Raw genomic sequence first — 14493 nt, forward strand, 5'->3', positions numbered from 1 at the left:
AATGAGACTCATGGTTAGCTAGAATAAGGAAAAGAAAAGACACACATACACACACATATGCATACACACACATACATGCACACACATACATGCACACATATACACACCGCACACACACACACACCACACACTCGCCACATACACATACATGCACACACACCACACACATATACATACACACACATACATACACACATACATGCACACATATACACATTCCACTCCCATATATACACACCGCGCGCACACACACACCACACACTCACCACCTACACACACACATGCACACACACCACACACATATACATACATACACATACACACACATATACACAAACACACATACAGACAGACAGTCAATCCTTAGACTATTATACCCCAAAGTGGAATGCCCTAAGAATCAGGGTCTTCCCAGACACATGCAACCCATGATGGCTAAGGTACACAAAGACAGAAAACATAAAAGAATGGGGAAAGCTAGGCACAGTGATACACGTTTATAATCTCAGGGCCCAGGAAGCTGAGGCAAGAAGATTCTGAGTTTGAGACTAGCCTGGGCAACTCTGTAAAAACCTGTCTAAAAAACACCTTCTAATAAGCTGCCCAGTAGATGACCTGGGAAACACTAGTTAGAAATGTACTGCAGTGTTTCAAAACTAGATAAATCTGCCACCAGTGATTTTTCAGAGAGATGGTCACACTTTCAGGTCTGTGCATGGGGGTCACAGGGGTCACACTGGGAAATGCTGTTTTGGGTTTTGGAGTGCTTCCATTTATAGGAAGGGATCTAGGAAGGGACCTCAAGTCTCAGTACATTTCATACGTTCCCATGTTTTGTACTTTGGAACGAATGGCCTAGAGGTTACATGATCCAGTTTTTCTGGGGGCCGGCATTTTGGCTTGGACCCTTGGATGTCATGTCAGAGATTAGAAAGTTTCAGATTCAAGACCACTTCAAACTTTGGATTTTCCTTTTTAAAATGTATTACTGTGTGTGTGTAAATGGGGGCAGGACTCTGTGCATGCCTCTGTCCAGCTACAGAAGTCAAAGGACAACTGTGTGGAGTCCACTCTCTCCTTCCAGCTTTATGTGGGTTCCAGAGATTCAATTCAGGTCATCAGGCTTGAGAAGCAAGTGCATTATCTACTGCCCCATCCCCACTGCGCCATCCCCACTGAGCCACCCCCACTGCGCCATCCCCACTGCCCCATCCCCACTGTCCCATCCCCACTGCGCCATCCCCACTGCGCCATCCCCACTGCACCATCCCTGCAGCCCAGGACTGGGATTTCCAGGCAGGAGATGCTCAAATCCTACGTAAATCATGATGCAGACTCTGCAGTACTCACTTTCAAGTTGCTCTCCTAGGAATTCTGAGTGGAGACAAAAAAAGGGGGGGGTGCTCAGAAACTCTGGGTCCCTGAAGAAGAGGCTCTACCAGGAGACCTTGGTGGCCACCTGCATCCCCAGTGTGCTCGTCCTGTGTGCCTGTGGCTCTCCTCCCTCAGCACGCCTCCGTGGCTGGAATCTGTTCACCGTCTACTTCGGCACATTCAGCACTGAGCACAGTTCTGGCAGGGGAAGGTGCTCAGAAAATGTTGGCTGAGTGGCATCCCGCATGTTCGTCATAGTGATCATTTCCAAGAATATGAAGCCAGTAGCAAAGGTGTCTAAGACCGCCGTTTCTATTTTTAAAGCCAAAGCAACACCATAGGTGTGCCTGAGACACACATGGGAAAGCTTCTTGTGTGCATGGACGAGCGTGTGGGGCAGTGAAGAGCACTGGGCAAGGGGGAGGGGCGCCTTCTAGTTGTTTCCACCAACTCTATTACATGACTGTTAGGATTTGGGGGCTAACAGAGGGCTCTACATGGCCTCTAGCTATCCAAGAAAGAAGTCCTGAAGTTGGTCAGAAACGGGGCTGTTCTCTGGGCCAGGGAGCCACGCACTGGGCCTAATTTGCTTCTTGTTTGGAAATCCTGGGTGGGGGTCCTTTTCCACCATGCATGGTGCCCCAGGGTGAACCAATGCAGTGCGGTGCTGCTCTTCCACTATTCAGGCATTTTTCTAGAGGACCTCAAAGCAGTCCTTGTCACCAAGAGTTCCACAGGACGCTCTCTCCATTTGCTTCCATCTCGCTCCCTCGAGAGGAGGCTCTTCACGGGACTTGGAGAAGAAAACAAGACAATGTGACCAGTGTTTTGTCTCTATTTTCACACTCCCACCTGAAGGACACGGGTTCCTTCTAGAGATCGGCAATCCTGGTGTCAGCCAAGAGGTAGAGGACACTGGGGCATTTTATCTTATCAGAAGGCAAAAAGGCTTCCAGAGACCATGAGGGGCCCAGCGACAGGACACAGGCACCAGCCGGCGAGGAAAGGCCCCACCTGCTCAAAGGGAACGCAAGTCCCTCCCTGTTCAGCAGTCAGTAAGTCCAGGGCTCCCTGGTTTAGGAGACAGCTCCTGCTAAGGAGGTTATCTGGCATGGAAGAGACTCAGGCTGTCTGTGAGGGAAGCCATTGCCTGATTGAGCTTGTCCTAGAAGCTGCTGGCTAGATGTTGTGTCACAGGGCTGCTCCAGCAGTTCCTGTCACACCCAGTGAGACAGCAAGGCACAGTCCAATGAGCAGAGGATGAAGGTCTTTCTTCTTCCGGCTTCCACCCCATCTGCAAGGTGAGGTCTTCAGGTTCGTAGAGACAAACCTGGAGAACAGGTATCACGGGGGTGCAGGAGCTTAGGAAGGGGGGTTAGTGCAGGAACCTGTAGTTCCTTTGCACCAGAGGGAAGCAGGACACCCAGATGACTGTGACATCTGGGAATAATGCATCCAGTCATCCCAGTAATCAGGAGGCTGAGGCAGACAAGATTTGAGTTCAAGGCCAGCCTAGGCTACAAAGAAAGACCCATGTGAGAATGTTAAGGAGGAAGGAGGAGGGGAAGGAAGGCAAGAGGAGAAAGTAACTGATGAATCAAATCATACGAGATATATTTAACTCTGAGGGTTCATAATAAAGAAAAGATCCCCGTTCTCTCTGCTGAAGAGGCTGGGGAGCCAGCTCCTCATTTCGAGAAGAGGCAACGGAAGGACCAAACCAGTGGTTTCCTTACAGTTTGTAGCTGGCTCCCTCACTGTTGTTTGGGTTTGTGTGGGGCATGAGCGGGCTAGCGCCCACCTGTGGAACCTCAGTGACAATTCCTGCATCCCACCTTGCCGTAGACAGACCCTCGTTTGTGGCTGCCTAAGGCCTAAGCGTGTCCCAGGACTCTCCTGTGACCTCCCACCTCACTGTCGGGAGTGCTGGGTTACAGACGTGTCCAGCTTTACAGGGTCCTGGGGATCTGGATTCACGTCCTCACACTTACGTGGCAAGGGCCTTACCCACTGAGCTGTCCCCCTAGTCCCCGACTCTCTGATCTAACTGTGTCGAGGGCCCAATCTCATCACAGAAGCACTGTGATGTGGCAGAAGAACAAACCATGTCTAAGGAACCATGGGATTTAGGTCTGACTGACAGTGACAGCTAACACGAGCAGACAGACAAGCTGCCCACACATCTCACCAGTCTGTGCAGCTGTCTTGCCTAAAGCAGAAAAATAAAACCGTATCCGTGAGTCCTCAGAGGTGCCAGTTCAGGGCAGGGAGCTGCAGGAGGGACAGGGGAATCACAAGAAATGGTAATGCAGGTTATAACAAACAAACCCAGGTTACAAGAAACTCCAAGGAATCTGTAGTCTGCCTTTGTATGAGAGGAACAGGTGGGAAGGAAGCCTGCAGATGAATAGGGGATCAAGGCATGCCTATGGCTTTATGTATACTGAAGGAAAGCTGGAGTCGTTTTGGAAGAAGGAACTTTATAATCCAGAAGATACCTCCCTCCCAGACTTGCCCCCTGTGGACGTTTGTGGTGCATTTTCTTGATTGACATAGGAGGACCCAGTTCACTAGGGGTGGTGTCACCCCCTGGGCTACAGGCTGACCATGGCCTCTGCCTCCATTCCTGCCTCAGGTTCCCACCTCGGCTTCCCTTGGTGACCTAGAAGCTTCAGATGAAACGAACCCTTTCATCCTCAAGTTGCTTTCGGCCATAGTGTTTTATTGCAGCAATAGAAACTGAACCCCGACACGAGGTGAGCCTGGGATGGCGATGTACACACTTGATTTAGATTCTGACTCTCAGATGCTGAGCGAGAGAACAGCAGCCCAGCAGCTGAACCCTAGCTGACGATTTATTAATAATGCTCAGCCCTGTCTGGTGCGCAGACCGTCTTGGTGTTGGGACGGGTTGGCAGCCTTTGGAGGCACGCACGGAAATGAGGGAGAGGCTTGAAGTTTATTCTCACAGACACCAGGGCGGAGGCAGATGAACACAGGCTCAAAGGCAGTGACCGGCATGCGCTGGTGGCTCTCAGAGCTGGCGAGTGAGCCGGAGGGGTAGGTCTGTAGCGCTTTTCTCTTTGCCTTTGAGTAGGTAGGGGAATCTCAGAGGCACAGGGTTTAAAGCACTAAATAAAATATAAATAAGGCTCTGCTGTGTTGTCCCGGCTGACGTCTGGGGGAAAACCTGTCAAGAAACGATCACACTCTTACCTTCTCATTAACTGGATAAAAGTCCTCCTCGGTAGCCGGTACGTGAAGGTATCAAGGACAACCTTCAGGTAATTCAGAGAGATGTAGCCACCTTTGGAGGGGTCTCCTGCGCTCAGGGCTTTCTCGATCTTTTCATAGGACTTGACAAGCTGCAAGGAATTAAAATTCGAGTGTTGCCTTCAGTTGAGTCAACATCCTGGGCCGTCCGACCATGATATATTTTTTGTTGTTGTTGTTGTTGTTGTTTCTGTTAAACCAAACCTCCTCACATTCCGTCTCTGAAAACTGATCAAAAAGGTGACGGTGGCATGTACTGAGCCTCAAATGTTTAATTGATGAGCTCACTACCAACAACAAACACCCTGCTCACAGCTGACAAGTTTCTCGGGGAGGGACAGCGATAACGTTACCTCTGACTGGAGTGCTAAAAATACACTGGCTCTGCCAGTGTGGTGCATCTTAATATGCTTCCGGCACTCCCCACCATGAGCCCACACCACAAGCTCCTGACTGAGTCGAGCCGTCAGGCTCACAAGCTGGGGGCACTTTATTAAAAATAGCAGTTGCTTCTGGAACGTGGAAATTGATTGATATTAGGATCGCGTAAACACAATAGACCTGGACACCTCATAAATCAGGGTTCTAAAAGGGAGGTGATTACTAGAGAGCAAACTGGTTCTTCTGGGACTCTGAAGATGCAACGAAGTTGGTTCAAAGCTGTCTTTCATGACTCATAGAAACTCTGCGGGCACTGGTTATCGTTTATCGAACATTGTTATTTATTATTAGCTGATAACTCTGTCTCTTTCCAGCCTTCTCAGTTTGTCTGGATTCGGTTTTTTTTCCTGCTACTGGGAAAAGATGGGAAATGGACTAATCACCAGTTTGGCGTAAGCAGCAGCTTTCTTTAAAGGCGTCTGGAACATGGATGTACACGGACGGGAGTCTCCCTCTCCCCGGGGAATGGGAAGCAAGTTCAGAGGTGCTCCTGAGAGTGGAGATCTTTAGGTACTGGGAGGGATTAGAGGGCTGGGCTAATGGCTCTTGCTGAATGAATCCCCCGGCCAGAGTACAATCCCTAACACCCACGGAAAGAGCCAGGCTCTGGCCTGCATCCGTACCCCAGCACTCCTACAGCGAGGTGGGAGGCTCAAAGTCCAGAGCCAGAGTCTAGAATACACAGTGATGCACACCACACTGTGGAGGGCAGAACCAACTCCCAAAAGTTGTCCTCTGACTTTCACACACACACACACACACACACACACACACACACACACACACACACACAATTTTAAAATCCTAAAAATATTTATTGATCCAAATCTCTTAGAAAAGGCCTAAGCTTCCAAGAAAGAATTAACATAAACTTCATCTAAGATTTCCGGTTTATTTCATGGGAGGGGGTGTTGTCTGAGCCCCTACCCCGGGGGAAGACTCATCCAGAGAACCGAGAGCTTGTTTGACATGCAATCTTCATGTATTTACTGGGCTAATAAAAATCTATTATTTTTTTGAGACTGGGTCTCACTCACTGTGTAGCCCTGGCTGGTCCAGAACTCACCATGTAGACCAAGCTGGCCTCAAACACACAGAGGTCTGCCTGCCTCTGCCTCCCGAGAGTAAGGATTAAAGCCTTGTGCCGCCACACTCAGCTAATGGAATCCATCTTAATACCCCAAAGGCATGTGGACTTCAAGGAGGCTTTTCACAAGGCTTCTGCTGTGGCCAGGAGGTTCTAAAAAAAGGATCGATACAGGAAGGTGACGTCTGGAACCTCCAAAACTCCCGCTGTTTATTAAAAACCGTAAGGCTTCGTGTCAGAGAAACACAAGCAATTCGGCAAAGCACACAGAGGAACCTGAGGTGTGGGACACCTCGAGTCCTCAGCTCTGCGTCTGAGAGCCCTCGATGCAGCCATAGCTACACAGATAATTTTACAGTGAGTCAGGCCACGCTTTCAGGCTGGGCAGATGTTTTCCTCACTTAGCAACATGTGTTGAAACATTCATTCTCTTAAGAGCCAGTGCACACCTGTGTTGTTCTGTGAGGTGACACACGGCATACTATGACGGGCCAGCAAAAGCCACAGTTCCATCTTCATGCAAGGGACCTCCCCACATCGGTCTCAGGGAGTCCCCACTGTCCCCCCAGCGCCCCGCCCTTTTCTGTCGCACTACTCAATGCTGCGTTTACAGCTGTGTGCATTTGTCACCCTCTCCTCTGCCAGGGCTGGAGGATGTCAGGACGGCAGACCTCGGGCTGGCTTTATTCAATAATAATGACCCAGAATACAGCACAACTTTGGCACGTGTTACTCAATATGTCTAAAGGGGGATGTGTTTTATAGCGAAGAAAAGATCTAAACAAAAGTTGCAAAAATATAGAAAGATGCTTCACGCCGTAGCAAAAAGAATAACCACCCTCAAACCCGCAGTGGAGACTGCATCGTGTGGACGAATGTGAAAGAGTCCGACCGTGTCAGGTGGGGTAGCCTGGGAACAGGACTCTCTATGCTCACGGTGGGTGTGCAAACAATCGTGAGCCACAGGAGGATGCTTCAGTTAGAACAGAACATGTTCTAAATCCTCACCTGAGACAGAGCCTCCTGAACGGCATTCTGAGGACACACAGCTCTGTGTGCCACAAGCTGTGCACATTCATGCTTGGGACCTAGTGATACAACCCAAATGCCACTGCAGGAGAAGACGGGACCTGCATAGTGTTCTGAGGACAGACACTGTGCAGGGGGAGGTGATGACAGTGTGCAGGGGGAGATAATAAAAGACATTGTACAGTCACTGCCCTCGGTAGAGGGAGGTGACGCAAACACTGCATAGGAGGAGGTGACACACTGTGCAGGGGGAGATGACACAGACACTGTGCATGAGGAGGTGACAGACACTGTGCAGGAGGAGGTGACAGACACTGTGCAGGAGAAGGTGACAGACACTGTGCAGGGGGAGGTGACACTGACACTGTGCAGGAGGAGGTGACATAGACACTGTGCAGGAGGAAGTGACACTGTGCAGGAGGAGGTGACACACTGTGCAGGAGGAGGTGACACAGACACTGTGCAGGAGGAGGTGACAGACACTGTGCAGGAGGAGGTAACACAAACACTGTGCATGAGGAGGTGACACTGACACTGTGCAGTAGGAGGTGACATAGACACTGTGCAGGAGGAGGTGACACACTGTGCAGGAGGAGGTGACAGACACTGTGCAGGAGGAGGTGACACAGACACTGTGCAGGAGGAGGTGACAGACACTGCAGTGGAAGGTGACGCAGACACTGTGCAGGGGTCAGTCCCAACAGAAGACTTCATCAGAAAGGTGCCAATGCAGCTGCATTTTAACATGGGTTCGTCATATCTTAAGCACAAATGGTTAAAACAAAGGACTGTGCCAACACACCACAGCGTGGGCCCGGCTGGGGACAGACAAGCACACAACCAGCAAGAGACAAAGGACACAGTTAGCATGGGACATCCATAAATAGGCATCTTTTGTGAAAATATCACACAGTAAAAATGAGTCAGATATAACTAGGGATTCATTACCAGGGTGTTCTGGAATAATTGAATAGTAAGAGGCGTGGGGGAAGGGGGTGTTAGAGCTGAGGTCATGGTAAAAAAAATTGACAGTACTGTAAGAGTTAATAAAATCACAGAGAAAAGGTGGGGGTCAGACAAGCACTAACGGGAGCGGGGGCTGTGGAAGAATCTCGACTGCAGGGGATAAGATGAAAGGGTTAATAGCCATCAGGGTGAGATGACCCAGCACAATGACAACTGGGGACAGTAATGAAGGAGAGAGGGAGGGAAGGCTGGGAGAGGTGGGACGAGGTGTGAGTGGTTTTGAGTTATGACCCAGGATATCCACAGGGTCCATGAGGCCCTGAAGTTGAACAGCTAAAGAACGGACCCAGGTTCCAAGAAGTGTTGTCAAAATGTTCCGAGCTAGGACATAGCTCAGTGTAGCTTTTAGGCTTCATGGGTCAACAGAAGAACTTATTTGGGGCACCAGAAATCAGTTGCAGGAGAGCCATCAGGATGACCTCAGAAGCTTCACGGCAGCGGAAGGCGGCAATGGGGAAGCGTGCGCTCCACCGTGGTGAAATGAAGTCACAGTGCAGCCACGCACAGCCAGAACCTGCTCACAGTAACCACACACGGCACATGGCTTCCTAGGTGTGGATGCAAGGGACGCACAGCACCCGTGAGCCTTTCTTGAGGAAATTACCAGAGAATGAAACCCAGCCAAGCAAAAAACAAATCAGAAATAGAGAGAAATCCAAAACACCGAACTCCACTGGTGACCACCAAATATAACTGAGTATGGAATGAAGGCCAGCCATCTGCGGACTGCCATAACGGTACAGAATATGAATATTGCCAACTCCAAGAACACAACGTAGACAGCAAGATCTGTGGAGTGGGGGCTGGGCAGAGGAAGCACAGCAAGTGTCAGTCAGTTGTCACTTGTCACCAAGCTCCACGGCAGTGAGCCAGCCTCTTCACAAACATCACCACCTCTTCAGCTCTGCCTGGTTCTCTCCATCCCTTTCACTGTGTTAATGTCCCTTCAGGGACTTAATATGTCGTGTGGGAAACAGACATCTGAGGTTCCAGGGCGTCTCCCTGTCACTTGTGATTGACAGTGTTGAAGCAGGTGATGACAGCTGGGACCCCCAAAGCTATACCACTTGGACGTCAGGGCATGTTGTGTACCCTCCTCCTGCCTTGGTGTTCTCACCTGAAGAGCTACTCACAGTGCCTATCATGTGGGGCCTGAATTGGTAATGCCAGGGCACCAGGGATTTGGCCTGGTGAGGGATGGCCCATGGACAGGGTTAATCTTAATGTCACGTGACACTGAGGCTTGCTTTAATCCTGGTAAAATCAAAGACATTTAAACTAAAAGTGCATGTTAAAGGAGAGTGGTTTGTTGCTGTTCTTGTTAGTTTTTCCCTTTGAGACGTGGCCTTGCTGTGTAACTCAGGTTAGCCTGGAACTCAGATCCCCCTGCCTCCACATCCACAGCCCAGCACCGCAATGCCCAGGAATGTTCTTCTCAGAGAAGCCTTCCTATCTTTTGCCCGCTCGTTAATGCAGTCGTCTTTCTACACTTGAACAAGAAAGAACTCGAATGGTGGTCACCACATGCAGCCTGGGCTGCTCTGGGTGGGGGACTGCAGATGACTTCCTATTTCCAGCATGTGTTTTCCAGGGCAGCTCCCTTTCTTTGAGGATTTCGTATTTTCTGAAGGTCGCATGTTTATGAACACAATAAGGTCATTCACCAAGAAGAGGAAATTATCTTGGCCAGTTTATCAGTTTATATGAACACGGTCCTTTCTTGGCTCCTTTCAACAATGCAAGCTTGTCAGTGTTTCCAGTGTTCTCTGCTGAAAAGTCCACATTATTAACTTGCAGAGTTCTGTGTACATTAGAAAGAGTTACTGAGGCTGGAGGGATGGTTCAGTGTCCTGTTGCAGAGGATCTGAGTTCAGTTTCCACATTGGGCAACTCACAATCACCCTATAACTTCGGCTCCAGAGAATCCAGCACCCTCTTCTGGCCTCCTTGGGTACGCGCGCGCACACACACACACACACACACACACACATACATATAAATAAAAATAAGACATTTTTAAAAGGCACGGTTATTATGCACTTGTCATCTGTGCCGTCACACTTTGACAGGCTGGTCTCATGTTCACACAAAGTTTTACTGTACAAAGATACGTTTTCATTTTCATGCCGTCTAACTCTGCCTTCTTCCTTCTGGTTTTTAGGTTTTCCCTCATACTTGAAAGACACTTTAACTTCAAACTTTCAATTCTTCCCTTGGCTGGGGCTGCAGCTTCAGTTTGGTGGTAGAGGGCTTGCTCAGCGTGGTCCGATCCCCAATACCACAAAAATCACTTTCACCCACATTGCTCACCCTAGGTTTACAGTAATTGCGATGTGTGGAGATTGGCTCTGGTGAGGGATTAATAGGTTACAAGCTTTCCTCCCAAAGTGTCTGGCAAACCAATTATCTTAATGATAATTTTGTCACTAACAGTGATGTTACAGTGAACAGTAATTTCATAGCTAACTTGCCCCTGTCGTGTGTCAATGAAATGTCCTGTGCTGTGTATGTTAGCTGTGTGACAGCTTTAACTGTCATCTTGACATGACCTACTACCATTCAATGAAAGACTGTTCCTATCAGGTTGGCCTTTCTGTGGGAGATTGTCTTAAGTTAATTAATGCAGGAAGACTCAGCCCAGTGTGGGCAGCACCATTCCCTACGCAGGACCCCTAAACTGTGTATGAGTGGAGAGAATGATCTCAACACAAGCGAGTATCATGCCTCGCTTCTCTCTGCTCTTGACTGTGGACATGATGACTAGCTGGAAGTTCATGCCTTGACTTCCCCACAATGATGAAATAAACCTCTTTCTCCTCAAGCTGCTTTCTGTTGGGTATCTTCTCACAGCAATGGAAATAAAACCAGAACATTAGGCTGAACTCTTGGCACAGCTTGACCCATTGAAATTGCCTTCCTAACCCACTGAGGTCTACTGAGGCACCAGCTCTGTACTGCTCCAATTGGTACACCTCCACAGGGTATTTAAATGTAGGAGAAATCCTCAAGCTTAACTCTTCTAAAAGCACATATATAATCCAAATATAGAGACCAGAGATAATGACCAACCCCCAACACAAAGTGAGAAAAGGCCTTTTCATTTATTCATTAATAACCAACTCCCAACCAAGGTCAGAAGAGGGCTCTCCATTCAGTCAAGCTTTCTTTTATGTAATACAAACAATTGTACCATCCTTTATATGTTTTATGTATTTTTTTTAGTTAATCCACAAGTAGCCCAGAGGATACAATTAAAATTAACTTCTCAGGCTGGGGAGATGGCTTTGTGGGTAAAAGTGAGTATCAGAAGACTTGAGTTCAAGTCCCCAGCAGGTATGTTATAGCACGGCCATGTATGCCTGTAGCCACAGTGTGTGAGGCCAGGGACTGGCAGATCCTGAGATCTCACCCATCAGCCAGCCCAGGCAAAATGGAGAGCTTCAGTTCAGTGACAAACAAACCCTAACCCCTAAAATGGAGAGGGAGAGAAGTTGGCTGACATCCTCTTTAACCTCTGCATGGACACTCATGGGCTCTGTACATGTTTACACATGTGTGGACAGCAAACACACACCACCAGACACATACCCACACACACATACCTTCCAGACTCATACCTGACATCCACATATCCCCACTTATACACTCCAAACGCACACCTCACACATGCATACTCCGAACCTACACCCTGCATGTTTATACCACCGCCCTTGCACCCCACATTCATATCTCATACCTCCACACTCCCACATTCATACCTTATACCTATGCACCCCCACATTCACACTTTACACCCCCACACATATATCACACCTACACCTATACACCCTACGCCTATGCACCTACACGTCCTATACCACGCACCCTACACCCACGCACCCTACACCTATACCCCCTTACTTTCAACCTATACCAACACACCCTATACCAACACACCCTCACAGTCACACCCCACACCTACACATCCCCACAGCCACACCCTGTGCTCCCACACAGAATGAGCTTGGTCACTGTCATTAGTACATCCTGAGGAGAGGTCCCTGGCAGTCTGAGGGATGTGGCTGGGAGCAAGACAAAGCTTCAGAGTAACACAGTGACAGAAGTGGCTTCTGTGGCTGTGAGCTTGCCTGTGGTCACGCTTCGGCTCTCACCTCTTGGCAAAAGGTCTTCTCCAGGTCATCTAAGGAGTAGTTCTTCCAGATATCCTCAGACGACGTGGCATCAGTCAGCCTCTTGGCAATTTTACCTTGTTGATTCTCCTTCGAGGGTTCTGTGGAGACAAGACCGTGGCATATTATTCACATTGTAAAGGCCATGCCTGGGCCGTTCGCTTCCAATTATCACCTACATGGTAAAAACTAAGATGACTGGACGGGCAAAGGGTGATCACTGGATTCATTAGACTGAAACAGGCTGATGAGTGAGGAGAAAAAGGAAGGAAGTTAGCCTTCTGTGTGCTACTGTATGCCAGGATAGACCCTGAAATGTGGGCTAGCCTTCTGTGTTACTGTATGCCAGGTTAGACCCTGTCTGTCTAGTGGAAGGAAACTAGGGCCATTCTGTGTGGCACGGACTTCACCAGAGACAAGTCAGGGAAAACATCACAGCCAGAAACCATTCTCTGCTAGGCAGGCTCCATGAAGAGAACAGTGGAAGGAAGTCAAGCAGGGAAAACTTTTATTCACATACAGGAGCAGGAAGCCGGCTCATGGCCACATCTGTGATCCCAGCACTCAGGAGGCCGAGGCAGGTGGGTTCTGAGTTGACGGCAGCCTGGGCAGGTTAGTGCGAGTAACCATAGGTCAGGGGTGGAGGGGGCAAAGAACTGAAACATATAGTAAATGTATAAAAATGTCCAAATCACTGATAATTTTAAAAATCTACTAACAACAGCAAGGATAAACTACTTATGGTGGTGAAGATTAAGAAGGATGAGAACAGGAAGGCTCAGGGATAAAGTTCACACAAAGGCCCTGAGTTCAAATCCCAAGCCAGGAATGGCTCTACACACCCATAACTCAGTGCTACAGGCTCAGAGAGACGGGCAGGTATCAGGGGCTGAAGTGGTGGGCCTCAGGTTTAGTGGGTGTTCCTTTGACCAAGACAGAGACATTAGAGGCAGATACCTGGATGTTCCTCAACTCACACAGGAGAATATACCTGCATATGTGTGCAAATACTTGTATACCACACACACATATAACACATATACAGAGAGATATGCACACATTAACGTGCATGCAATAACACAGAAACATATACAAATTCAGAGACACACACAGAGAGAGAGAGAGAGACAGACAGACATAAGACAATAGCAGGAAGCAGCCCTCACTTGGCACAGAAGTGATCCATGGGCAAACATTCTGACTCTGAGCTTTACTGTTCACCATCCGTGGAACAGCAGACCACCCAGCGAAGGCACGCATGTGGGGACACTTTCTGCAGTGCCAGAGAGAATCAAATGCAACTCCCCCAGTGGTGTTCACAGGGAGCAGCCTCACACAAGGCTATGCAATAGACTACAACTGTCAAAACAAAGACCTGGCCTGGAGAGATGGCTCAGCCACTAAAAGCACTTGTTGATTTTGCAAAGGATCCAGGTTCAACTCCCAGCACCCGCATGGTAGCTTACAACTGTCCCTAAGTCCAGTTCCAAGGAATCTGATGCTCTCATCTGATCCCTTGGGCAGCACCAAAACATATGAGGTACACAAATGCATATAGCAAGCACCAAAACACACAAAATAAACGGTGAGAGAGAGAGAGAGAGAGAGAGAGAGAGAGAGAGAGAGAGACTCTTATCTGTGACACAAACATGACAGTCTCCTTACAATATATTCGTTCATGACTTAAAGGGTACTTAACATAATTTAATTTTCATTTTCTTATTTCGTATGTCTTGTCTACCCATCATCCACCTGCTAATGCATCACTAAGAAGTAACTTGGGAGGATCTGACCCAGCAGAGGTGGAGGGTGAGTAGATGTGTGACCCAGGGTCAGGGGTTGGGTGTTTTTTGGGTTTATGCATTTGGCTTTTGTTCAGGAAGCCTGTGAGCTTCTCACAGCAGAAGAAGATGAAGTGCGTCTCAAGTGTAGCCATCTTCTCTCTCAGCGTCGGATGTGAAGAGGCACAAATGGCTCCCCAGATTTATTTCCTAAAATGTCTGCAAATAAGCCATAGCCAAATGAGGCTCGCTTCAGCGACAGCTAACAGGCTGCCAGTCATCTGGAAGCCCACGTCTCATCTCCAAGGGAGGA

The 14493-nt window shown here is 48.7% G+C and overlaps 1 protein-coding gene across 6 annotated transcripts in view; it reads right to left on the bottom strand.

Annotated features, from left to right (window-relative positions):
• The window catches only part of Efcab6 (EF-hand calcium binding domain 6), a 186977-nt gene that overhangs the window by 86471 nt on the left and 86013 nt on the right, over nt 1-14493 (bottom strand). For all 6 annotated transcript variants that reach the window (XM_039080311.2, XM_063263623.1, XM_039080309.2 and 3 more), the window contains 2 exons: nt 12382-12500; nt 4591-4739 (listed from right to left, as the gene is read on the bottom strand). In XM_039080311.2, the coding sequence (XP_038936239.1) occupies nt 4591-4739; nt 12382-12500 (268 nt within the window). The remainder of the gene's footprint in view (nt 1-4590; nt 4740-12381; nt 12501-14493) is intronic.

This window comes from Rattus norvegicus, chromosome 7 (assembly GCF_036323735.1).
Source record: "Rattus norvegicus strain BN/NHsdMcwi chromosome 7, GRCr8, whole genome shotgun sequence".
Lineage (NCBI taxonomy): Eukaryota > Metazoa > Chordata > Mammalia > Rodentia > Muridae > Rattus > Rattus norvegicus.